This window comes from Anarhichas minor, unplaced genomic scaffold, assembly GCF_050575085.1.
Source record: "Anarhichas minor isolate MPS153535 unplaced genomic scaffold, ASM5057508v1 ptg000136l, whole genome shotgun sequence".
Lineage (NCBI taxonomy): Eukaryota > Metazoa > Chordata > Actinopteri > Perciformes > Anarhichadidae > Anarhichas > Anarhichas minor.
In genome coordinates, this window is record NW_027466582.1 from 4,955,415 (window position 1) to 4,980,983 (window position 25,569).

General features: G+C 40.9%; 1 protein-coding gene across 2 annotated transcripts; it reads left to right on the top strand.

Moving 5' to 3' along the window:
• Positions 1-93: 93 nt before the first annotated feature.
• On the top strand, positions 94-13,874 carry vegfab (vascular endothelial growth factor Ab). Of its 2 annotated transcripts, XM_076084672.1 has the most exons (8): positions 98-777; positions 2,686-2,725; positions 3,666-3,862; positions 4,703-4,779; positions 7,248-7,280; positions 9,872-9,946; positions 11,485-11,628; positions 12,206-13,874. In XM_076084672.1, the coding sequence occupies exons 1-8, from the start codon at positions 724-726 to the stop codon at positions 12,225-12,227; spliced, it is 642 nt and encodes a 213-aa protein (XP_075940787.1). In that variant the 5' UTR covers positions 98-723; the 3' UTR covers positions 12,228-13,874. The 2 variants fall into 2 exon arrangements, with proteins under 2 accessions (XP_075940788.1, XP_075940787.1); XM_076084673.1 differs by lacking the exon at positions 9,872-9,946 and having other exon boundaries at positions 94-777.
• Positions 13,875-25,569: the final 11,695 nt, after the last annotated feature.

Below are 25,569 nucleotides of genomic sequence, written 5' to 3' on the forward strand. Positions count from 1 at the left end.
GTTGAATAGGTGAAACTTTTGAAAAAATACTCTAAAGTGCTGTATAGATAGAAGACACACCCTTGTTCTAATGTCCAACCAATCAACCACGACCCAGCTCGCGGCTGCCTGCGGTCGCCACACACACAGCCACAGTGTGGAGAGACCGACACGGAGGTGGACGCGGTCTATCTGACGTGAGGGAGCAGACCTGCAAAGTGCGCAGTGACAGAGGAGTAAAAAAAAAAAAGGCAAATAGACAAGTTTTGTGGGACGAGTAGACTATCTGTGCGGTCTTCTTTTTCACTGAACGTCATCCTGGTCAATGCTCAAGTTGCAAGTAGGCTACAAGTTTCCAATGGACAGACACTTGGAGAAGGCTGGCGCAACAAGCATGGGATTACTTCTGTAATGTGGATTGCCATTCTTTTGCAAGAAAATAAAGGTCCGCTGCGGAACAATGTGGGACGTTTTGCGTCTTGGATTCTCGTTTTTCTGGATATCTTGAAAATCATTGGCAACAGTTGAGAAGGAAGAAGTTATGCGCAAAGGATTCTATGCTCCGACCCCGGGACCATCATGGATTTGCCATTACAACCCCCTGCCCCTTATTTAGAGAAGTTTTAGCCGGTCCACTTGTGTTGCTATTGTACTTGTTGTTTTAAACTTAATGTTTGAGAAGAAATCGCCACGTTGGCCACTTGGATTTTAAAACGTCGCCTGCCTTTGGATTGGATTTCAAACATGAACTTTATTGACAGTTTGACACTATTATTTTTGACGCTGTCAGCTGTCAAGGTGAGTCATGTGTTTCAGAGAGCAAACTGGAAATAACAGCAGAAACATTATTCGACCTCTATTTGTGTGTAGCAGCCACTGGTCATTAATGTGTAGCTCGTCCTTGCCTTTCCTCCGGCTAGGTCACAGCTCGTGTTTAAACAAACCGACATGTTTCGTGGCTTTGGGGAGATTTAAAGAGCCATTACGCAAAGCCGACACTATATAAACCTAACCCACACACTCGCAGGCGGTGCACTTTTTGTGTTGCAAATGCGGCACGTGATGATTATCAAATAATATTGTGAAGTTTGACGCTGGGTGATCGCGGGCCTGCTCTAAAACCTCCTTGGAGATATTATTACGCTTTAAAGGCGCAGTGGCTCCATTCTGAATTAGGACATGAGCAGGTTCATTCCTGTCACTGAGACTACTCTCACGGTTAGCCTGCTTCAAAAAGGAGAAATCCTACTTTTCACTCCGATAGTTAACACTCGGTTTCGGGACAAGACTAGCACATACTTCCCAGATCCATCAGGTCGACGCGAGAATTGTAATGGCTGTTTAAGAGCGCGCTGTAAATCGTTACCCATATAATCATTAATCAAGTGCAGTCCAGGGAGGCTTTGAGCAAAGGTTTCCTAGTTAATTAAAATAACAATACACACCACCTCAATAGGAGTCTGCATTTTTTTACACCAACGATATTGGATTTTGAAGGATTATTTCTTATAAAAATATGCAATCCTAAAGGAAGCAAGGGTGTTTCAGTTTGTGACATAGTTCTCTCTCGAGAATCTCACCCTTAAATTCATGAAATAGGCGCCATGCAAAGTCCAGTAAAGTGTTTATTTACCCAACTGGGTGATTTAATGACAGCTAAACCCGCGATCAACACCGAATAGTTTCAGGATGCTGTCTCAGTTGCTCATATCCAGTCGGCCTATCATCGGTTTAGGGGCCGGTGTTCGCAGCTTGACACCCTGCCATTAATTATACAGTATATGGGGTTTTTCAGGGTTGGGGTCTCCCAGCCCACATTGGACCCGCTCACGCCACCAGAAAGGGGGTGGAGACTCTTTTTTAAAAGAAAAAAACCGTTTCATTTAGGAATGGAAAAAAACTTTCAGTGACTCACTGAATATAAGCCGGTGCTACAGGACCGGGTCTCACGCAATATTGGCAAGATATTGCGTGAGAGAGAGAGAGAGAGAGAGAGGGAGGGGGGGGGGGCGGCGCGCGCGGTCGTGCGCGTGTGTGAAAGAGAGAGAAAGTTGCCAAAATGCTGCTCTGTGGTCTGCTGGTGTGGTGACAGCTACCCCCTGTGAGGGAAAGTAGCAGGCTGAAATTCTTGCCGGTTTTAATGGCGACAGTTGCCAAGAGGCGGCGGAGGCACACGGAGGTTTGGTAACTGAAACAAAAACCATCACAGTCATGCAACAGTGGTAGAAGTTAGGTTGTCTTTGGCACGTTGTACCTCTTGCTAAATATTTGGCCGTATAAGGCCTAATACACTACATTTAGCAGGCTATATGATCATAATTATTAGTATATTATATGAAAAAGCGACTAATAACGGGGTAATCTTTATTTCAGAATGTTGAGACATATTGACAACTCTTGGCTGAACTATTTTTTTCCTATAAATCCAGATGTGGTGAAGGACCAGAATCACGCTCTGAAAACTACATTAATATTTATTTCCAATGCTTATAGAAGACATAGTATGAACATTTGACGCTCATTGCTTCCTTTATTGCGTATAGCCCAAGATATGATACATAATGTGGTTTTCATATTCTGGCAACGGTCAACAGAAAATGTCAGAATGTAAATATATGTTTTGTCCAACTGTGGATGAGTAAAGGGCACGAGCTCTTGCACAATCTACTGTAACTAACAGCTTGTCGTTTTTTTCCCTCCTTGCAGAGCGCCCACATACCGAAGGAAACAGAAAGAGGTCCACATGGTAGGTGTCCCACTGTGGGAAAACAGACTGCATGGGCTCCCTTGCTGGCACTCAGCCAAATAGAAACAGGCTAGTTTGAGATTCATCTTTACATTAAAGGGAAATTATCGCCTCCTGGTGGACATCTGCATAGATTGACCTTGTCCAGATTTACCCCCCCCCCCCCCCCCAAACTCCCCCGTTTAGTAAATGAGTTCAGTTTCACCCTTAAATCTTAACTCTTGGACATTTTCATCCCGGACAGCATTTCTTCTTGTTTGAGGTTAAGCTGGGGAAATGTTATGGTGACCAGACTCTTTTATAGAATGGAATGGAATTTCACCCTCTTGGCCCACACTTTTATTTTGCACAATCCGAGCGTTGCCCAATCTAATTTGGACAATCAGAAGCTGAACTTTGTGATACTGTTCAGGCCCTGTGTATTTGGATTGGCTTCCCAGAGGGCTGTCAGGCAGGCGTTGTTTTAGGCTCTGAGTGATATTTTGGAGGTGTTGTCTGTCTGTGTGCTAATATCTTTCTCAAGAGCAGAACTCCTGCAAAGACTGAGAGGGCATTGAAGGGGGGAAACAGACTATTGGCTATCATAATGGGGCTGTAGGTGAATAGGGCAGAAGCAGAGCTATAAAACACTGATGCAGCGGATGGGGTCCAGATTGATATATAGATAGAGTATTATTGAAATTGCATGTGTGTGTAAAAGTAGATGAATCTCTGTAAACCAACCTTTTCTCAATGGAATAATAGAAAGTAAAACGTGTGTGTGCATGTTTGTGTGTGTTTCATTTCCTCCACTGTGACTTGTGAGCCTGCCAGTGTTTTTGATTCACGCCTCCTTTTAGGTGTGCGTTATTGTCACAGCACTGCACTGTTCAGGAGTCGGTGGTTTAGACTAAAGCTGCCATTTTATAACCCTTGTACACTGTGACTCTTGTCTCCCCAGTGATCCCTTTAATGGAGGTGTACAACAAGAGTTTGTGTCAGCCTCGGGAGCTGCTGGTGGAGATTCTGCAGGAGTATCCGGAGGAGGTGGAGCACATCTTCATCCCGTCGTGCGTGGTGTTGACGCGCTGCGCCGGCTGCTGCAACGATGAGATGCTGCAGTGCATGCCGACATCCAGCTATAACGTTACGATGGAGGTCAGCAGCGATATTTGTTACTACAGCAATACTTCCAGGACGTGTGTGTTCTTTAAATGATACTTTATTTCTTGCCTTTTTACTTGGGCTCTTCATGTACCCATCTGATGTGCCCTTCTGGTCAGCACAAGTCTCCCTCCGCTCAATCTAAATGCCCCTGCTGTTTGCTCACAGGCTGCTCAGGTGTGACCTTTGGGCAAAAATCAACCATATACTTAGCCTTTTGAGGAGTCAGTCTGTTTAAATGTATCATATCATTTCTAGAAGGTAAAGATCTTCTTGAACTTTGCATGTCTTGTTTATGAACAAGTTCATTAATCAAGTCTCCACACAGATGTATTGCAAAATTTCCACCACATTTCCAGAAAACCAGCAAAAGAGAATGCAAATGAATGCACTATCCACTACTTTTATGCAAATAGCAGGACTCGGGCACATTTTGGTGCTAATTTTCCGTTCGGGTGGCATTAAACCATTAGTCTTACTCAAACCTCAAACTGTTCAAAACAATGTGAAAAATGTGATGGAAATTTGGCATTTATGTTTGTTTGATGTATTGATTTCAGGAAATTCTGATGCTTTGCCATCTCTTCCATTTTCATTCCGATCAGTGTAAGAATTCATAATGTGAAACTTATAATGAATACTATTAGAACCTATTTTTCTTGGGTTCGTATCAAAAACTGAACCTTAGTGACCTTTCTGTGTTACGTTTTGTTGATTCTTCTCCATCTGTTTAGATTATTTCTTGAAAGCTATGATAGTAACAGTTTAAGACTGTAGATCCACGAATATTACATTCAAAACTCTGACAATTTCTCTTCTCTTTTTTTTTTACAGATTAAAAGAATAAAACCCCATTGGCAAGAAAATGATGTTTTCATGAGTTTTACAGAACACAGCGCATGTGAGTGTAGGTAAGAAACCCCGAACTCACACTGAAACACGCACAGAGTGAATGAAATACTAACCGATGTACGTTGGTGTGGCAGAGCAGAGGTTCGACCAAACACGTCATGTAAAGTTATCGTCTTGTCTGTTTGCCTCTGACACATTCAACAGATGCGTATCAGGTGGAGTCATATCTTGCCTTTGCTTCTTTAACTTTGCTGATCGTAAAAAAGACCTGAGCGGGTTTAAGCAAACACCCTCCATATTGCTTTAGTGTATCCTCATTCCATCGTACTTCTCAAGCGAAGGAGATACAGTTGTGTGAATACAGTGCTAATCCATTAGTTATTGATCTCTGAGATAAGTATTGTGTGTCCTTTTTGGGGCCTCCAGTCGCAGTAAGGTGACGTCTAGTGGTTCGACTTGCTGTGCAATGATTATTACATTTTATGGATCAGTTTGTTATTCCGTGTTTTGTTTTGATAGGCAGCTAATATAATCTGTCAAAGCCCTGTTGTAAAAAGAGATAAGTGCTGCAACTTAATGTGGAATTAGTGGCGTCTTCTTTTTGTGCTGGAGTTTAAGCTCGACTAGCACAGCAGAATCGGATGGTTCTCAGAAGTGAAACAAGGAAAAAAGTCAATATTTCGTCTTCATGTCATCTTCCTCGAATGATCATGTCACTATCCAGGTCAATCATTAGGTCATAAGATGATAGACGTAAGATGCATCACTTCCTGATGTTTGGTAAATCCGATCATTATGGTGGCTGAGATCTGAGCTGTGTGACATGAAATAGTAAACTGTGGCACAGCGACACAGATGCGGGACATGCATCATCCTCCCACGTTTAAGGGAAATCTAAAAAGCAAACAAACATTGGAGGACTGTTGGCCGAGGACCGAGATTTCTCTTTTCTGAGCGATTACATCTGAATTATGTCTGTGTTTTGTGCAGTGAGGCTGCAGCAGACTGTCTGGAGAGCTCCTGGTTATAAAGTAATGTCACTCTGAAGTTATTGCTGTCTGTGATGACACAATACTTTGCTGTAAAATCATTTAGATGCAGCTATAAACCTTTCGGGCACCTTCATAACATTTTAGAGGCTGTGATCAATCTATTTTGTAGTTTAAGATGTTTTAATTCACTGTATTGTTAATTAAATAGTGCATTAAGCACTATAAACAGAACATGTCACTGACAGAATTTCCAGTGAATCCCTCGTGTGTAGGAAGGCAATCCCAGCTCGGGAATGGCGGACTCCGCCACCAACAATGAAAATCACTATGTTTTTAAATTTTGTAATTCAACCTTTATTTAAACAGATAAAATCTATTGAGATAAAATGTTGTTTTGCGATGGCGTTCTGGCCGAGAAGGCAGCAAAGTCAAATGTCAAGTCCACGTCAGTTTTATACAAACAATAAAGCAAAGACAAAACAATACATTACAGAGTAAAACACATCAACAGAAGAGGTGAAACAGACAGATAGTGTATGATACATATAGACAAAAAGGAAACAACGAAATTGTTATGCATGGTGGCAAGAACAGTTTGTGATTAAAACTTCTGATAACTTTTGTTTAAAAGTGGCTAGCTAGACCGACTCTGGATTGAGTCTAGTCTGCAGATCATTCCAAGACCAAGGCCCTTTATAAATTAGACAGAGTCCCATCAAAACATAGATTGATTCATTAAAATATAAGGATTATACTTTTAACCATGTACAAGTGTTAACAGAAATAAAATCCAATCCTTAGAGTCATTTTGCCTTTTGTACTTTTGCATAATGCTTCAGTACATTTTGTTAAAATACGTTTGCTTAAAGGATAATTTAATTCAGTACTTTTGCTTGTAATTGTAATAGTTTTACATTGTGGTATCGCTACTTTTACTTATGTAAATATGGCACATGTATCTGCCAATAGGTATCAGTCAGCTTCAGATGACATACATACATATGCACACATACACATATACCTTCAGGCTTTATTTGGCCTTTTCATGTAGAGTTACTGTACCCATATTTCAAATAGAAACTTGGCTGTGTGTCCGTGACCTCTTTGAATGAAACACAGTTTCCTAACACTTTTGGCCAACAGTTCTCTCCAGAGTGTGCCAGCAGATGTATTGCTCCACGTTCTGTTATCGCAAGTGTCGTCACATGGACGAGAAGTGAAACAAACCTGCCAGCCTGCTATTGTGGTGCTGTTTGTGTGCGTGTGTCTCCATCAGTGAACATTCCCCCTTTGTGTGCCTGTCTACGAGTGTGTGCACGGCATTGTTTCCCACCAAATCCGCTTCATTTACTGAGCGATTGAAAGTGAAAGCTTTATCACAGTTTCTGATACAGGACGATGACATCACGTGATTTGAAAACAATATGATGCAAGTTCGCCCGTGGCGATAACGGTCTCTGAAGATCTTGATAAGTATCTGTTTACCGAGAAACAACAGTGATCTAATGCCGTCTTGTTTTCTTCCTGCTTTTCAGGTTAAAGAAAGAAGTGAAAGAACAGAAAGCAAAGTGAGTACAGCACTCTTTCTGCAAGGAGATTGGGTTGTTTTTTTTTCAGGGGGAAACAATGTGGACTTGAGGTTTGATCTTTTTCCTGTTTTGCCCTGCAAACAAACTCTCTCTCTCAGTTGTCTGCATCGCTATATTCTTTCACATTCACACACTCAAACACTCCACAACGATAACATTTAATTAAATGACAAGCTCTTACATGATATCATGTCATGCTGAGATTAGCATGCAGCTCTCAGGTGATAAACACGGGGAATACCAGCTCAGTCCATTCAGGTGAATGAGTGACACTTGATGAGGGCATTGCCCTCTCTATACCTGTCCTTTACACCCGTCCTCCTTATTCTATCTCATGTTTACATTCCTCTCACCTCTTCTTTACTGTTTACATCCCACTTAACTTCTGTTACTCCTGTGACTGGTTGCTCTGATATAGATAACACTGTTTTTGAAGACCGGTTAAACTTTTCTGTTTATGGTTGTTGCTTGAGTGTCAGTGTGCAAAGGGTCATGAAAACTCTTTAATCCTCCTTCTGCGAACAGTCGTTAATATCGCTCCGTTGCAGTGGGGGATGTCAGGTCATCTGTCATATAGATAAGTGCTAGTTTTGAGACCTCTTTAACCTTGTCTTCATTGATTACGAGTCTGCAGTCAGTGGCGTGCGTCTACAAAGTCATGGTCTTAGGGTCATTCAACTATCATTTCTGATGCTTTCATACTTTCATGTTTCATTTTAACGTCGCCCGCTGACCTCTCAGCAGGGACAGGTCTCTGGAGGTATTCCTGCTGTGGTTGTGTAACTGTCAACGTCCACAGGGAAACTGGACCGAACATGAAATAGGAAATTCACGCATTTACAGGAGTTTTATCCTATCCTTATTGGACGGTGTCATATTTGTCATCCAGTCCCAGCTGGGTCTGAACGAGCACCATCGGATGAATTGTCATGGAGTTTGATAAACACGTTCTGATCCCCTCATATGGCTCCATCATTAGGTCAAATGTTCTTGGTTTATGTCTAAATACCTGCAAAACTAATGACACAGCCTCAGCTGCACTTTGTGTGTGATGCTAATAAGCGAATGTTAGCATGCTAACACGCTAAACTAAGATGATGAACATGGTAAATGTTATATCTGCTAAACATCAACATGTTACCATTGTGAATATGTAACTATGCTGACATTAGCATTTAGTTCAAAGAACCTCTGAGCCAAAGTACAGCCTCACTGACTCTTAGCCCTTTTTTTTCTGGCCTGTTATCTGGTGGCGGGTTTTTGCCTGCATCAAAGCCAACATGTAAAACCAATATTTCCACAGACTGAGCCAGGTCCTTCCACAACCTGTGCAGCAAACTCCTTGTGTGTTCCAGAATATATATTGGATTTTAAACATGATCTTTTCCTCAGGGAAACTTGTCATCATTGCGATCACAAAAAATACATTTAAAGATGCAAGCTGCTGCTGGATAAAAGGTAAAAAAAATAAAAAAGGGGGGAGTGTCACTCCTGCTGAGGTCAGAATTAGGATCGAGGTCTGAGTCTATGATGTGTTGAACATATATTCCTGAACATGCCAGAAACTAATCATGGTCGGGTAAAAAGAGTTTTTATCAACCATTACACAGTTTTTCTGCTTAAAAATAAAAGTCAGCATGATGAACTGTATATAGAGTTGCCATCAATGTCCACAGAGGCATTTTGTTTTGCATTTCTATATAAGTATTACAAAAGTTTTCTGTGTAGTTGTAATCATCTGAGACAGCAAAAGCTTGTGCAACCCAGCTTGTCTTTGAACACGCATCCTGCTATTTTAATCAAGCCTGCACCTGTGAAACTCCAGGCGCTGTTCTCATTGTACTGTGGTCTGAAACAAGTTGAATCAGCCATAAAGAGTTGACCCAGTTAGCTTGAAAGATAAAGTTTTAGTGAAGTCCAAGTTCATTGTCCTCTGGGAAATTACAGAACAGCGAACCGAGCCAAACAGACTATTAAATCGCTTACACAGACTGCAAAGACATTGTACTGTTTTACAAAATAGGTTTTTCTATTTTGTATTCAAGTTGGACAATAAAGCCGTTTCTAACAGGGAACATTTGATATTCATCACATTGACAAACAGGGTGTGTGCAAACCCCCTACACCACGCTGTAGGTGTGTCTTTAAACCTTACAATCTACAAATCAGGACACACTTTTGAAGTTGCGTCTTCATTTAAAAAGTTAATTTTTAGTTAATTTCAACAGCTTAACAAAAGAGTGGTGTTTTTTTCTGCTGTAATCTTTGAATTCAAGATGGCAAACATTTAGACACATCACATACACTCATGTGAACACTGCCTGACGCCTTTCTCATAACATGATGATATAGGTTATCATTCCAAACAGGCCAATCACTAAAAAATAATCAAATTAAGGAATAACCTGTTTTGAATGACTGATAGTTTGGCTCTATTGATTTATAGAAAAGATAAAAGATTGCTATTCATCAGTGTTGGTTGTCAGTGTAGGCCTTTCTGAACGAATTGGCCCATCTCTCCTCAGTCTCTCAGGCATCTCTCTGCGTTGTTGTCCTCTTTTCTCTTGCAGAAAATCCCGGAAAGTCAAGGGTAAAGGCCAAAAGAGAAAACGAAAGAAAAACCGCGACAAAACAATTCACGATGCGTATGTCAGCTCCGCCTTCTCGACCTACCTGCACCTGAGTGTTGCACTTCTCATAATTAAGCTCATTTGGGAGGAGCTCATTTGCCCTTTTTAATTTGCACCTTTAGCCACATCAACTAGCATGTCGCTTCTGTGTATTGTCCTAACTTTGTCTCGTCAGTCATGTTCCACGTACTCAGAATATCAGTGTCTAAGCTGCCCTGTTTGCTAACGTTGTTTTGTTGACGTAGCCTTCGCAAAACCTTACATAACCAAGGAAGTACAGCAGACCTGCCAGCCATATCCCACATCACTAGAGATGAACCATGACCCATCTCCACCCGTCAAAATACCCATGTAATCTCCCCACAACCTCACCAGCTCCCTGTCTGAGGAATATCACTCTCTCCGGGTGAGACTGGGACCTTGGTCGGAATGAGATACAGCAGCATATCATAAAAAACAGGACAAACTTCTTCTAACATCTTGTCTGATACCAAGTTGTCTGATTGATAATGGACACGTTTAAACTACGTGATATAAACAGATCAGCTGTTAGCTGTAACTTGAACCTTTTACTGAAACAAGGTCACAGCTCCACCAATGTGGCTACGCAGACGGGTTCATACTGTTCTGGTATCTGTGCTGGCATCGGGATTGTAATCACGGGGCTGTGTTCAGTGTTGAGTCTGTGCCGCTTGGCTGTGTCTCGTACCCGTCTCCTTTCCACGCTTTCTTCTTTTCATCTTTACAAACAGGTTTTGCCATCATGTGCATAATGCTGGTACTTTTTATGTAATGTAAAGATCTGGGTGATGGCTATCTAGTCTTTTTTTTTTTTGCTAAGGGGGATATGCAAACAAATTGTTTAACAAGTACTGTTTTGTTTCTTTGCCTGCTTTTGTCTCTGAAACTATACAAGAGCACCCATATCTTATTCAACAATAATATAAAAATGACCATGTTTCTCCAGTGCTCGTACTGTGAACTACTGCGTGTCTGTGTGTTAATTTGTAATTTGTACATTGAGATGTATCTGAGCCTTCCTCTGTCAATCTAATGTCCCTCTGTGGGAAGCATAGTTTGCAGTTGTCACTCAATAAAATAAAATGTTTCTTAACGGAGCACCAAGCAGACCCTTGAGTCTTCTTTATCAAGAGTTTTACATTTTTAAGAGTGAGTGCGAGGTCCTTGACCCTCAGTTCAAAACCAATATGTGTCGTTTTGTGTTGCATGAAACAGTCCAGAGCTTTGCTCCCTGCATGTCTATCACATACAAGGCATTTGTGAGCGGTCCAATCAAAGAGAGAGGGTTTGGGGGGCGTGTTGGAGGGTAATTTTACTGCTTGAGTATTTGCCTGCTCTTTTGGGAACCTATGTGCAATACTACCCAACTGTCACATGCACTACAACTTGTGAGGCCGTGGCTCGGAAGAGCAAACTGGAGCTTACGAAAGGGTTGACCAAAGGGTGACCTTTCTTATGGGTGGTAATGGTACACTGTGATAATCATCCTCTCTCTCCCTCCTTCCCATCTCGGTCTGTCTCTTTCTTTCCAGTGTTTGTGAGCCATGTTGTGATCAGTGCTCGGAGAGGAGAAAGCGCTTGTTCGTGCAGGATCCAGCAACCTGTCGGTGCTCCTGCAAGCACACAGATGAATACTGTAAAGAACGCCAGCTAGAGCTCAACGAGAGGACCTGCAAGTAAGTTCTGTCGTATAATAGAGCCAAATGGAAATTGTAACTTCTGACTTCTGTTCCAGAAGTAGGAAAAAGTGATAGCTCTACGAAGCTTTATAGTGTCCTTTAACTCATTGTTTTACAACTTTACCGATGTGGTTGACTCATAAGGCTCCCATCGGTGTCGTTGACGCTGTGTTATACCCACTTCATGCTACTTGCCCAGCACCAAATGCACTACTAAGTTAGCAACTAGCTGCTGAACATAGTTGAGCATTAAGCTGCTAAAGAGCCAGATACAGTATATCCGTCAGGAGTTGGTGGAGACTAAAACAGAGCAAGAAGGGAGGTGAATATTGGATTTACGTTTGTCAGGTTGTGGCAAAGATGACTCCAAATAAATATCAATGTTGCTCCATGACTCTTGGTTGATGTGTAGTCAACTGATTGCTAACTCCTTCGCCAGAAAAGAAGTTGCAGAGATTTGTGATCCAGTTACACAGGCTAGCGGAATACTGTGGCAGCTAGCATGAATAACATTGTGACTTTGGCTCTTTTTATTCTTGTTCTGATAACTGTTGATTCTTTCCCTCTTGTTTAGATGTGACAAGCCAAGAAGATGAGAGAGGTGGCAGCACCAGATGTACAAGATGAAGGAATATTCTAGATATTTCACGGCACAGCACTTTGACCTTTGAACCGTAAGCTCTTCTTTTCTGTGGAAAGCATTCCCCTTGGACTGTCTTTGAGAGTGAACAATAAGAAAGACTGAACTGAAGTTTCCTCCCACTGTATATCTGTGTGTGTATATATAGACCATGATAAAAGAAAAAAAAGAGTACAGAATTGTTATGCTGCTACGAAAACAAATAACTAAACCCATCATTTGACAAAAAGCAAATAGCCGCCATGTGGTTTTGCATTTCTAACGGGCTTGTGATGCAGGTGTAGTCTTGTCGTCAATTCATTGTATGCAATTACTTCACTGGATATGAGTCTCTACTGTGGTTGTGTGTCAGTCATAAAATTGCAAAACCTCTCAATCTAAGATATATTTAACTGCTAAAACAGCGGGTGAGGCTGAAGAGGACATGGGAGCGCGCTCTTCTTTCAAAAAACGATGGATGGATTTTCATTGGTCGATTTCTGCTTTTGCTTTTGGATTATAACAGCAGGACAACCAGGACAGCTGAATCTGTCTTGACATGACGTTGCAGGACTGACATGGACTTACACAATGTCACCATTGTGATCAGCTTGCAGAAGAAGTGACTCCGGAGTGCCATATACTTTTAAAGGGATACTGGTTGTCAATATAGCATCCACTGTTTTGCTATGTCCTTCATGAAAACCACTGAAAACATCCTATACTGTAGTTTGATTCCATTTGAAAAACTGTGCCTCACAATATGTACTGAGAAATCTTTCGAGTGCTTTTTAAATTATTTTTTGTGTCCTTTTTCAGGAGAGGGGATTGTCAAAGTAGTTTTGTTAGTTGTTGAACTCAATACAGAACCCATTGATTGCCTATCTTCATCTCTGAACTTGTACATACTTAATATCCCTTTATGCCATAGTCCATTCTAGATAATTTATAATGTTATAGAGTATTTTTCAGTATTCAGTCTTCTACCCATATTTAATTTGGTTTATTTATATATGCAGTGTTATGTTCCTGTGGCTGTCCTATCTCCCCACCATGTGTAAGGTCACTGATGGCTGCTCTCAGCATGGAGCCTCTCTGTGCTTTTCTACGAAACCAACTAAAAAACAAGTCAGAAAATCGATTTGTTAACATTCCCTAAATGGATCATTTGTACTGGTGTACTGATGACAAACCTCCTCCGGATTTTTCAAGCCCTCTTATCTAAGGGTGTGGGTGCTGTGTAGGATTTTAACATGCTGTGTGTTTGTGAAAATGTGTGTGTATGAGTGTGTATTCACATGCATTTGCCGATGTACACATCTGTATGGAGTTGTTAGTACGTTGTATTTTAGTATTTAAGTAAGTAGCGGACAAGTGTTTTGTCCGTCCTGCAACATGCAAATACGAATAAACTACTGCTAGCAGCTCAGCATACACGACCACAACAACACCGTTTTAAAGTTAGATACCAATCTGCATCCTTTCTGCCATCAGTCATAGACCCCTCATTATTACTTCTCTTTGTCTCTCCTTCACTATTAACATGTTTTCTGTGTCTATGTAAAACAGTAAAGCATATTTATTTTCAAATTATATTGTTTTTATATAAAATAAGGAAAAGGTTGCTGTGTTGTGAATGCTGTGTTTTCAAGAGCTTTAACAAGTCAACGTGAGTTTTCCATGTTTTTGTGCATCTAGCTGATGCTCACACATCTGGTAAGAATAATGCAACTCCCTCATTCATTTCAATGAAACCACTGTGTTGACGCAGCAGACCCGTTCTCACTCCCAACTCGTCAAATAAGCTTAGTTAGTGCGACCTCGGCGTCAAAGACAGACGCACCGGGGCGCACCCATTAGTGTCTGTATGAGACGCACCAGGTTTTCAACTAACTCCAATTTAAACCCCTCTGTGTCATCATTATAGACATCAGAGCCACTGACGTAGTATCAGCAAAAACGTCCACCTGGATGGGTTAAACAAACACAGGACTTTCACCCAGGAGACTTCCGTTTGTGTCCTGGGTGAAACAAAGCCTGCATTGACTTATTTTAGCATAATTCTTTTACGTTACTTAGCCATCTTAATGCCAGTTAAGTAACTTAGCGACCAAATACTTTTGTTGCTTAAGTAAAGCCTAAAAACTAAGCAAACCCACGTTGGAAGTTTAATTGCCAAAGGCCACTGATTTAGCACCGGTATTATATATATACAGTATATATATATATATAAAACACTGTGTTTGGCAACCAAGTACATACAAGAGCATATTTCTAGTAGATTACTTTGTGCCATAGAAAGGGTGATTCTACAATTAGTACTTCCAGAATCTTACCGTGTCTTTTTAATTGGTGAGTCATTGTATAGGTGGCCATCAGCTAAACTACCTCCATGCGAGGCGAATGACACAATATTTAATTGCATCAAGAAACCGGCCTTGTTAGAGTGAATGCTTTCACTGCAGCGTTGGGCTACCACCTCTATTGGCCATTTTCCCAAACCAGAATTCTTTCTGGAATCCAGGAACCTTCAGGAACTCATATAGATTACCTGTAAAAAATAAAAATTTTCCTGGAACATGTTTCTAATTTTGGTACATGAGCTTCACGGCCTGCCACTTTACTAGATTTTTCCCACAGTCCCTCTTTTATTGGTGAAGAAATTTTCACTTTTTCGGGAATTTCAACACTTTCCGCATGTATTGTACGACAAACCTGATACCTGTAACCTCCTAGCGAAAACAGACTCTTTCCAGATTATCATGTCACCTGTTCCACTTTAGTTCATCTGGGAGAACAAAGAGCAGTTTTAGCTAACGGGGCATGGGATTAGTGACTTTTTCAGTGACACTGCATCGGCAGCTGAGCTCTTGGCCCCTGGACCAAATCTAACCCTTATGAATGTAGATTAAGTGGAGGTTTTTGGATATTTGGCCATGTTTGTTTTGAAACTCGCTCCCTCTTATCCCCATTGCTTGCTGCTTCCCGCTGGATTAGCTCCTGCATGGCGCTAATGCTCTGCTGTGCTCTCCCCGACTCATGCTCTTTATGTGCATACCTAAATATAAAGCACACCATATAATCCCTGTAAATTGTGGGGCCCCCTTCACTGGGCAAAACACCCCAAAGAATGTCATAAACCGTCTAATCTGTTATTTACCAGGAACCCAGAACCCAGCGAACAAAGCTAGCAGCCCGTCGAGTCCGTTAGCTAAACTGATGGATGGTTTAGGATGATGAAATGTAAAAAGCATCAAAGAGAGGGCGGTTATTTATTTTTTGTGAGTTTGATGCCACCAAAGAAGCATATACATTTTGAAAAAGAGGCTTTAAGATATACAATATATCATTTTAGTTTATTAGAAGAAAACTCCACCGTGCATATCAGAGATTGAATCACCAGTGGCAAGCAGTATGTCTGTGTTTTTGTGTGTGTAAAGGCTATCACTTTCCTTTCTATGGCAATTCAAACAAGTCTTATCACTCCTTGACTCCCTTTTGGACGTTGTCACATGTGGTCGATTATAAAGAGAATGGGAAAACGTGACTCATTATTCATCAGAGCCTGTGTTCATATCTGGGTAAAGTTTAATTGAAAAGAGCTGAATGTAATCAGTCATGTGCCGTTAGCCAATGATGCAACGCTGTTGCTGTTGAAGCAACTTCAAAACCCCCAAAAAGTCAGAGTTGTTTCCAATTTTCTTGAATTTTACTTCAGAGATTTTGGACAGCTAGTAATGAGATCAAGCAAACACAAATATAAGACCAGTTCTGTTTGTTATTTTATGTGTGGCTCTATTTAGCACATCCCGTCGATAGGGATCTGCGTATCAAGGGGCTTTCAATGAAAATAAACCAATAAAGCCAGCGTTAGGCAAGCACAGACTCTTGCACAAATAGCACCACGGTCTGCTCTGATGCAGGCAACCTATGGAAAGGTCGTCAAACTCACCAACAATTAGGAAAATTAAAAGACAGCAAAGAAGTGTCAAGAGGGCCTACAGACCAGAGTTTCTGGCTGATAATGTCAGCTGAAAAGATGTCTGCATTACATCAAGGAAGGATCAGATTGCCATGGGTGTACAGTTCCCCGCCTCTCTTAAGCCCTAAAGAAAGGGGTGTCCTCACACCCTGATTGCCCAACAGGGTGAATGCACCAAGCTGCTCTCAATTCCTAATTAGGAGCCAGTCCCTACACCCCCAACAGGTGATCTGAATAACCCTCCAATCAACTCAGGAGAACTGTGACAAACATCTCAAATAAATTGAAGAACGAGGGACTGCTACAGCGTGACTGGGGTGTAATGCTTCTGTGTGTCTTCTAAATGTGTTGGATCTTGGGTCTTTTTGTCAGCTGACAGAGCAAGTTAGGCGTTTGTCATATTTTGTTCCTGGTTGATTTTTTGGTTGATTACCATCAGCTGGAGCACGTTGCCTTGTTTGTCTCAGAAGCGTTGCTGGTTTTTCTTTTCGTCCCATTAGACACTTTGAGTATACTGCGCTAATAAGTAATTTAATACATTGTTAATATGATAAATAAAAGACAATACTAATGGTAAAAAATGTAAATGTTTCTCCATAACTTGCACTATTTAGTTTTCCATATCAGTTGGCTGTGCAAGGCTTATTCAAGTTTTTAGTGTATTAAAAAAAAAAGGATATGTAATGTCCAAATCCAGACAAACAAAGACTTGTTGCAATGTCTCTATAGCTGAAGAGTTGAGGTCCAAGAAGACACAGGATCCGATTTATAAACATTGTAAGCAGAAGGATGGAGTTAAAAAGTAGAACAATGGAAGCAGGTGTAGTTGGATCTGAGGCATGCGACGTGCGCCCAGGCAGGTAAATTACTCCACACTGCTGACGTGTAAACCCATAGAAACCTCGACTCGGCAAAAACCAATCCCTGATGGGTGTCTGCAGTGTAGTCAGGCGTGATGTGTGCTCACTCACACGTACTACGTCTTAAAGGCTTCTGATCTATATTTACCCACGTTTATGACTGATTGTGACACTGAAAAATATTCCCCGTGAGTCATGAGGGAGGGAACCGGAGATGGAAGGAGGGAGGGAATTAGAATAAGACTGAAATCAGTTTAAAGAGGGATCAGTGGACGTGGTGGAACAGAGACTAATTGAGCTGAAGGGGGAGAATTAAAGAGGATTTTGCATTAGAGTCCACTCACTCATGTGTGTGATAATTTGTTTGTGAATGAAACAAATAGACAAGGAGTGAAACGTGCAGAGAGAACCTGATATGAGGATGTGATATTTCCTCCTGTCCCTGTTTTGCAACAACTTCCTCAAACATCTGTAAAACATTTCTGGAGCACACATAGTCGACTGGTCAATTGGAGTTTTGCCGGAATGGCTGCACCCACTCACCCCTCACATGGGTGCAGTCCAGCTTACACTCATTACCACAGCATTACCATTCACTGGGCATCTGAGAATGTGCTTGTGTTTGTTTGTGTATTTATGTGCGTATGTATTTGCAAATGGCAGAGATTATTGATCCGTTGGACAGCATAAAAGTCCTCTTTTTGTTAAAATATGTTCCCCTCTTACTCTCTCTTTCTTTGTGGCCTATATTCAAGTCTTCCTCTCAACTTCAGTGCAAAGTAGAAATCTGTGCACCTCTAAGCTCTCTAATTAACACCCTATCCTGTTAATTTAATCCGTACAAAAAGTGTAAAACAGCATGTTGTGGGGTTTTTCCGCGTGTTACGTGTCGTTGGCCGACTCAAGGGCAGGAACCCTAAGAGTATTTCACAAAATGTCAAACTATTCAATCAAGTTTTTGTAACACAGAACAGTTAGTGATATTTAATCAATCCCCTTCTAGAAATGCTCTTTGCACCCTGCCTCTAGTCAGAGAGGTGCTTGAGCTCAGGATCAGGAACAATCTTGTCTTGCTCAAAAACACTGCAGGGCACTGACTGAGTATATCTGAACCCAGAATTATGCGATTGTAAGACACTTGCAATGCCACTTATCAGCTGTTTTGTAAAGTAATTTGAGGGCATTGCAGTTTGAAATACTTCCGCTGTTTATCTGCGTGATCTGGGGGAATTACTGCAGATCAGGCAGAAAGGAGCTGGATTTGTGTTGTGTTTTTTCGTATTGGACAGGCCCAGCCTTGTTAGAGAATCCAAAAGGACTCAGTGTTTAAAGAAAAAAAAAGAAAAAAAAATTGGCAGAGCTATCCAACTCCTGATCAACCACAAATTACTCAAATTATGGGGGTGGAAGCTGATTTGAAAAAGCATGAAATTTAAGGTTTAAATTAAAGATCAACACTGTCTTACTCCTTCATTCACCCAAAATTAAATCAATGATTTAAGGGTCAGGGAGGTTTTTTTGCTGAAAGTGGATAAAAGAATGTTCTCATAGTGAAACTTGACTCTTATAATTCCAAAGTCCAAAAGGGACTTTTGACATCTCTGTGCATGTGCGTGCATGCACGTTATTGTTTGGCTTCTTATCAATCTTACTCAGTGTTAATCATCAGAATGCTATATAAGAAAATGACACCCATCCTCTTCTATGTGTCGAGATCTTTTTTTATTTTCATCCTAAAATACAATAAAATTGAACTATAAAATTTAGCGATTGTGATTTATTGTAACCGCTACTGTAACTGAATTTTAAAGAGAAAAAATATATATATATTTATATATATTTTTTGGGTTCATTTACATCTTTGGAAACATTAAAAATAAGCAGCCTATACACATCTATCTTTTCCACGGTGTTTTAGTACAAGTTGCTCATTTCTGAAGAAGTATAAAGATAACTCTACTATAAATAACAATTTGCTTGACTTTGTTTTAAATAAGAAAACGTACATACCGGCCCTTTATAAATACACCCCAGTTCTAAACTGCAGACTCCTCCACAGTGTAAACATTTTGCTCTTTCTCCCACATATACTGTAAATCTAACATCCCCACCCACCATAACATTCGACCCATGCGTCGACTCCTTCACAAGGTGCTTTATGGGAACATAGAAGTGATAAATGATGTGATGTTTATCTCTTATCCTTCATCGAGATTGCCTTCTCCCTAATAACTGTGCCATCTGTTTTAAAGGTAACTCTTAAAAGAGGTTACATTTCCCAGATTTTCTGTTGTGTTTGACAGTGTTGTCTTGTGATACCAGACCTTGATACTGCCACGTCACAAGAGTTGAGCTTTTGCTGCAGTTATTTGGTCAAAGTTGATGCCTTCTCTCTGTAAACCTTTCCCTCCTTTTATGCCCACTATTTCCATCCCACTTCTTGTTCTTTCTCTCTGTCCTCTATGACTATGACTCTCAATCTCACTCCCTCAGGGCAGACACAGGGATGCTTTTTTTTTCCCCTCTGAGACCACAACAAACTTTGACCAGAACATTTCGCTTGCATCAGCTGCCCAAGACAATAAACATGCTGTGCAGTGTGTACTTGACTTTTCCCATGATGAACCAAACTCCTGTGCCTCTCGCATACTGCTCTTACTGGATAACAGATCACAGATAGTTCACTGTACTGGTATATAGTTCACTGATGGGTTAACACAGTGATTCCCCACCTATATATGCTGGTACGGGCTACTTCTGCAGTTACCACAGTACATGGACAGATTGTGGAGTAGCTCAGCTAATTTGTAAAAAACTAATTGTGTTGAGTAGGAAAAAGAACAACCAAAAAGGTGCTGAACCAAAAGTCATGTATAAACACAGATAAAAGTACTTAGCTGAATGTTATGGATAAAGGGTTGAAATAGTTAGCTAACAGTAGGCTAATTAATAAATGGTTGAATAATTAGCTAAAAGTAATGGATACACTCTTAGCTCAAAATCATTTAAAAAACGGTTGAAATAATTATCCAACAGTAGGCTATCGGATAAACAGAGGAAACAGATAGCTAAAGTAATGGATTAATACGTTGAAGTAATTTGTTACGGTTGAAATAGTTCGGTAAAACAAATAAATTTGTTAAAATGTTTAGCTAAAAGTAACAGGTAATAAACAGTTAGCTAATGATTTAGAAACAGTTGAAGCAGATGGCTAAAGTGATGGATTAATGGCAGTGGCGGGCCGTGTGTTTTATACCTGGGCCTTCAGTGCTGGCCTACTACAGTTGGACCACCTCCTAATAACCTCACTATGACGCCAGCATGACGGGATGCTTCGTCAGTAACAGGCAATGCATATAGTCAAAATCAATGTAATTAACACAATGACAAGAACAAACTCACAAGAACCATTCACATATATATATATATGACAACAAAGCAGGTAGAATAACATAAAACCCAAATAACACGATTCAACATGCTTCTGCACATTCCAGCAAAACTGCGGCGCTGAAACACACATTCCGCCTCACGCCCGAGGGCACCATTCAAATATTATTCACATCAGAGGGAACAATATTAATTATGTCATAAAAACGACACGATAGAAAAATGAACACAGTAGTAACGCTACCGCAGATGTAAAAACAAAAACAGTTCACTTAACACAGAACGCAGAACACATGCCAACAAACAACGCTAAAAATGTAATGTCACGTGAAAACTTCTTACATATCTTAAAACTTTAACTCTTACTACTACAAAGTTCTGCCAGCTAGTTTCACAACAGTCACACGTTAATGCTGACGTACTTGTAGGCCAGCTAGAAGGCTCTGGCACCGTCAAAGAATACGCCCAACATGTCAAACTAAAGATCTGATTGGTTGAAGACTATGACAATCAACAATATCTTCCCCATTCACTTAGATTCACTTGTAATTCTGAAGGCCTCTGGGCAGATTTCTTTACTTAGAGACAGCATAGGGGCGAAATCTGATTGGATAAAAGCTCTACTTAAAACAAGTTGCGCTGGAAGCAGAGCAACTGAGGAAGACAGTAGCTGTGCAATGAGATAATAAGCTAATGGGGAAAATATTTAGAATACAGGTAGTGTATTTATGGAAAAATACTTAAATTATAAAATAGCTAAAACTTTGTGATTCTGTCTAGGCCAGCAGAGAAAGCCTTGCTGGCCTACAAGTGATCTACTGGTACACTAGGTATCCATGATTAATGGCTACTTTAAAAGATATGAGACACCATAATGTGTATGTGTAACAACGAGAAAGCATGCCTCTCAGCCATGCCTCATTGTTTCATTGTACACGCTGTCCAGTGGTGCTGCTAATTAGCCATGACTAATGGCTGGTAATGTGTAGCACACAGACACGGTGTCCAGGAGCAGTAGATATTTCTGAGAGATTAGCAGTTGGGGCCAGTTAAATGTGAGATTAAGACATTCCCTGCATGTTCTCTGTGAAATCGGCCTATTTCTGACCACTTAAATCATTTACATGTGATTACTTTCGCTTTGCTGAGGCTTGCCAATCTGTCAAATCGCATGAGAGGGGAAAGGGAAATGATGATTTCAAGTTATGTGGTCGAGTATCTGGTAGAAGTGATAACATAGTCTAAAATGAAATGCAACCGTCTCATTGATGTTTAAACGGAAGATCTGGTCCAGGTCTCTATTTTTAGAGTGACCCCAATAGTCAGTAATATGAAGCCTGTTTGTGTATTTGTGTTTAATTTTGTCATCCTGATTGTACACACTGTCATTGGTCTTTTCTGTATACACGACATCTATTGCATATAACGAGGGATCCCTGCTCTGCTCCATCCCGAGGCCTCTTTGGGGAGTTTTTCCTTACCTGAATGAGGGTCAAAGTGTAGGTTGGATGTGCTCAGCTATAAAGATTGTTTTTTCCTTGTTCCTGTGTTGCCATAAAACCCACCACACCACAGCTAATACAACACATTTCCTCCTACCATTTGTATTGAAATGCATTAAACAGGATAAAAAAACAGCACAAAATGCCATGTTCAAATTCACAATTTAACACAAACGTGTGTGTTTTTAAGACTCGACTCAGGTAATGTGTGACCTTGTCGCATTATGTTGTTGTGATCACACAGTATATTGCCTTACATTAGGGTAATAATCTAAAACCTTAAGTGGATTAGGTGTAATCTTCTTACTGTGCCATAAGGATTTTCACATACATGGATTGATAGCTACTGCCAAATCCGTTCTAGCACCCCATCACTCAAACCTGTACTAACTTGTGAAACTCACTGCTGCGTCGGAAGGCCCTCTGCTGCATCACAGCATGAACTGCTGCCTCTCAAGACACAAGCCTCCATCACAGGGACCCCCGCTGCAAGAGAGGCCCCAAAGCCCAAACAGCTGTATCACGGGTCCAGCTGCTGTGCTGCTTCGCGAAGTGAACTGTTGCAGCATGCGGCCAACTGTTACATCACAGGGGCGAATTTGCCGTATCCGAGAGTAAACTGTTGCATCACATGCAGGAATGGACTTAGTTCAACCCATGATTAGACCTGTTTCACCAATGAGAGTTAACTCAAACCTAGCATACAGAAAGCGATCTGTATATACGGTTACCTGCAGTTTAACAGCTCTAATTTCTAACAAAAAACTCGGACTCAGCCAATGAGAAAGTACTTTCCTGTAGCCTTGGTACAGCATAACAGATCTCTATACAAGATCTATAGATTTTTATAAGATTTGAACCTGTGATGCTAGCGATGTAATGCTTGTGTTTGCTTTGTTCTGTACTGTTATAATGTCATCAATCTGCTTTCTTTTATATCGTTATTGCTTTTACTGTTTCTGTTTTTACCATGTAAAGTGCCTTTGAGTACCTATTCAAGCACTATACAAATAAAATGTATTGTCATTATTATTATTATCTCTGTGTACACAGGTATGTTCCTTGAGATAAACAATTCTCCAGTCATGTTATATTAAATCATTGCAGAAGAAGAGATAAAGAAGCAGTCAAAGGTTAAATGGAAGAAAACAAGAAAACAACGTAGAAAACCTGATGGAAATATAGTCTTTTGATTCCTTTCTTCATTTGAGGAAGGTTGCAGTCTCCTCCCCACACCACAGATCTGATGTAGAAAATATCTGTGATGGTTTCTTCTGGTTGTCATAAAAGCCTTGAGTTGTGTTTTAGGAGAGGAGCCTTTTTGTAGCATTTTTTCTATTTATAGTGCTTGAGAGAAAGACAATGTTCTTGCTTTTCAACGTCATTTTATATAACAGCAATGTTGTTTCATCACTGCAACAGTATAATAAGCATGACACGGCTAAGTAACTACTATTATGACTGTCCTCCCAAGAAACAGAGCATCAGTCGTTTCAGCAAATGCCAAAAATTCATGTTCATTTGACTAAACCCTCTGGTGGCCGTACCAATTATGACTCTCATCCGTCAGGGGGCAATCCAGGAAGTGGTCTGACGTTGTTATAGAGCCACAGAGTTCAGAGATGGAGGCAGTCGAGGTTGTTGGATGGCTTTTTGAAACAGTTTTGGAAAGCATGTTGTAGTGTAATTTGGAGGACTTGCTGCTACTGACAGTGACTTGTCATGAATCCCTTGTCATGTAGTTGTGGTGGCCCTGCGTTGTGAAAGCCTGCTTGATTTGTCTGTCTGGCCCAGTGAAGCATATCTACTCCACGTTGTGATTTCTGCAGCACATCATTGTGAGAAATATCCAAGAACTACTGCAGATCTGACTGCTTCTATACTGCTCTATCTGTAGGCTTGCTAAAGATTGTCTGGCAGGCTCAAGCTCAAGGACAGACAGATAAGAGTACACGCACTGAGCACACACACACTGACACAGTTTTCCAAAACTAAATCAAATATTTATCAAATTCAGGGAAACGTTAGAAAGGAATGAAACAGCCTCAAATATAAACTCCTACTGGAGAGTGTGAATAATCCATGCAACATTCCATATGTCAGCTCCTCTTCATTTCAACCTAAGGGATTATATATGCTTTACCCTGGTACAGTGAGGTGTACATACAAGGCATTTTCAGTGATAACAAGCTCCCATTAAGAATGCATGTCAGGTGCTTTGAATGTAACCAACCTGTCAACATGCAGGCGAGCCCTAATGGGATTTCACTTCCTGCAGTGTGTACACAGACTGTATAAACAATGTTAAATCAAGTGGAGATGAAAGCTGGTAGCCTGATTTTAACTCTTTCTATGCCGGGAAGATACAAAAAAAAAGGTAACAGTGCAGTGGATTTAATAAAATATTGGGTTTCGCCAAAAAAGAGGGATAAACATGAACTCATTGACATGCGGTCATCGCAGCAACACATTACACTCCTCTCTTTCCTCTGCCTACTATCTCTCCCTCTCATATCACTGTTCCTGCCACACTTCGCTCCCCTCGTCGACCCGCCTGCCCCCTAAGTATATCTCATTTTAGCATCGGCTATCTGTAAGCCAAGAGCTGCTGTCACCAGATCCCCCGGTCTCGCAGAGTTCTTGGGAATGGCATGTGTTCCCAATTGGCAGCTTAACGTAGGCTGACCACACAACTACAAACTGGGGGCTTTCCAGAGGCCAAGGTGGGAGAGTTACAGCTCTTGTAGTTTATCAAAACCACCACGAAGTAAAACTTCAGGCTATGGATCCACCAGGGGACTCCCCAAAGTGTCTGACACTATGAGAAGGAATTGGTACGTCTATGAAGTTGCTGTATCAAACAGGTGCAAGCATTAATCTATTGATATGGCTCTGGTTTTCCGCGAAACCCCCCTCCTATTACTCCTTCCCAACACCTCTGCACATAGATAATGTCAATGTTGCTTCTCAGGTTTCAGAGGAAAGTGGCAAAGGGAGAGCCAGACGTTTCTTGGCAGTGACGACAGCATCAACTCTCCCAACCACGCCAGTCAGCCTCTGGTGCATATGTGCGAGTGATTGTGTGCATGGCTATAATATATGTTTAGGTGTGGACAGCATACCCCCTGTGCCTTTATGAGTGTACAAGTCGAGCAACACCACCGCTTGCAGATGCAAACATTTTCACACAAGAGCTAGATTTTAAAAAGAGAAAATAAACACACAGAATTTATAGCTTTGACTCCATGAGAGCGTGTCACAAATGTCACTGGGAGTGGCAACATTAAGAGGGTATATGCAGTAAAAGGTCAAGGTGAACGGGAGAAAATTGCTCCCGTAGTTGTGCCTACGGTGTAGAAATGTGATAGACTCTGAATTGTAAGTCGCTTTGGATAAAAGCGTCTGCTAAATGACTGTAATGTAATGTGAACATGGAGACAAGAGCAGGAACATGAAATTAAATCATCACCATTACTCTGGTTCTCTCTTTTTAAAAATGTTCTTCCTTTTCCTCTCAATGATGAACTAAAAACACATCCTGTTTTTTGTCTAAGTCACCCCTGAGTTTCTGTATCCTTGAACACA

What these genes read in the sequence shown, in the direction of transcription:
- vegfab (XM_076084672.1), top strand. Translation starts at nt 724, where the DNA reads ATGAACTTTATTGACAGTTTGACACTATTATTTTTGACGCTGTCAGCT. An exon ending in CACAGCGCATGTGAGTGTAG is followed by an intron (nt 4,780 to 7,247) that starts GTAAGAAACCCC and finishes CCTGCTTTTCAG; the next exon opens with GTTAAAGAAAGAAGTGAAAG. An exon ending in CTCAACGAGAGGACCTGCAA is followed by an intron (nt 11,629 to 12,205) that starts GTAAGTTCTGTC and finishes CCTCTTGTTTAG; the next exon opens with ATGTGACAAGCCAAGAAGAT.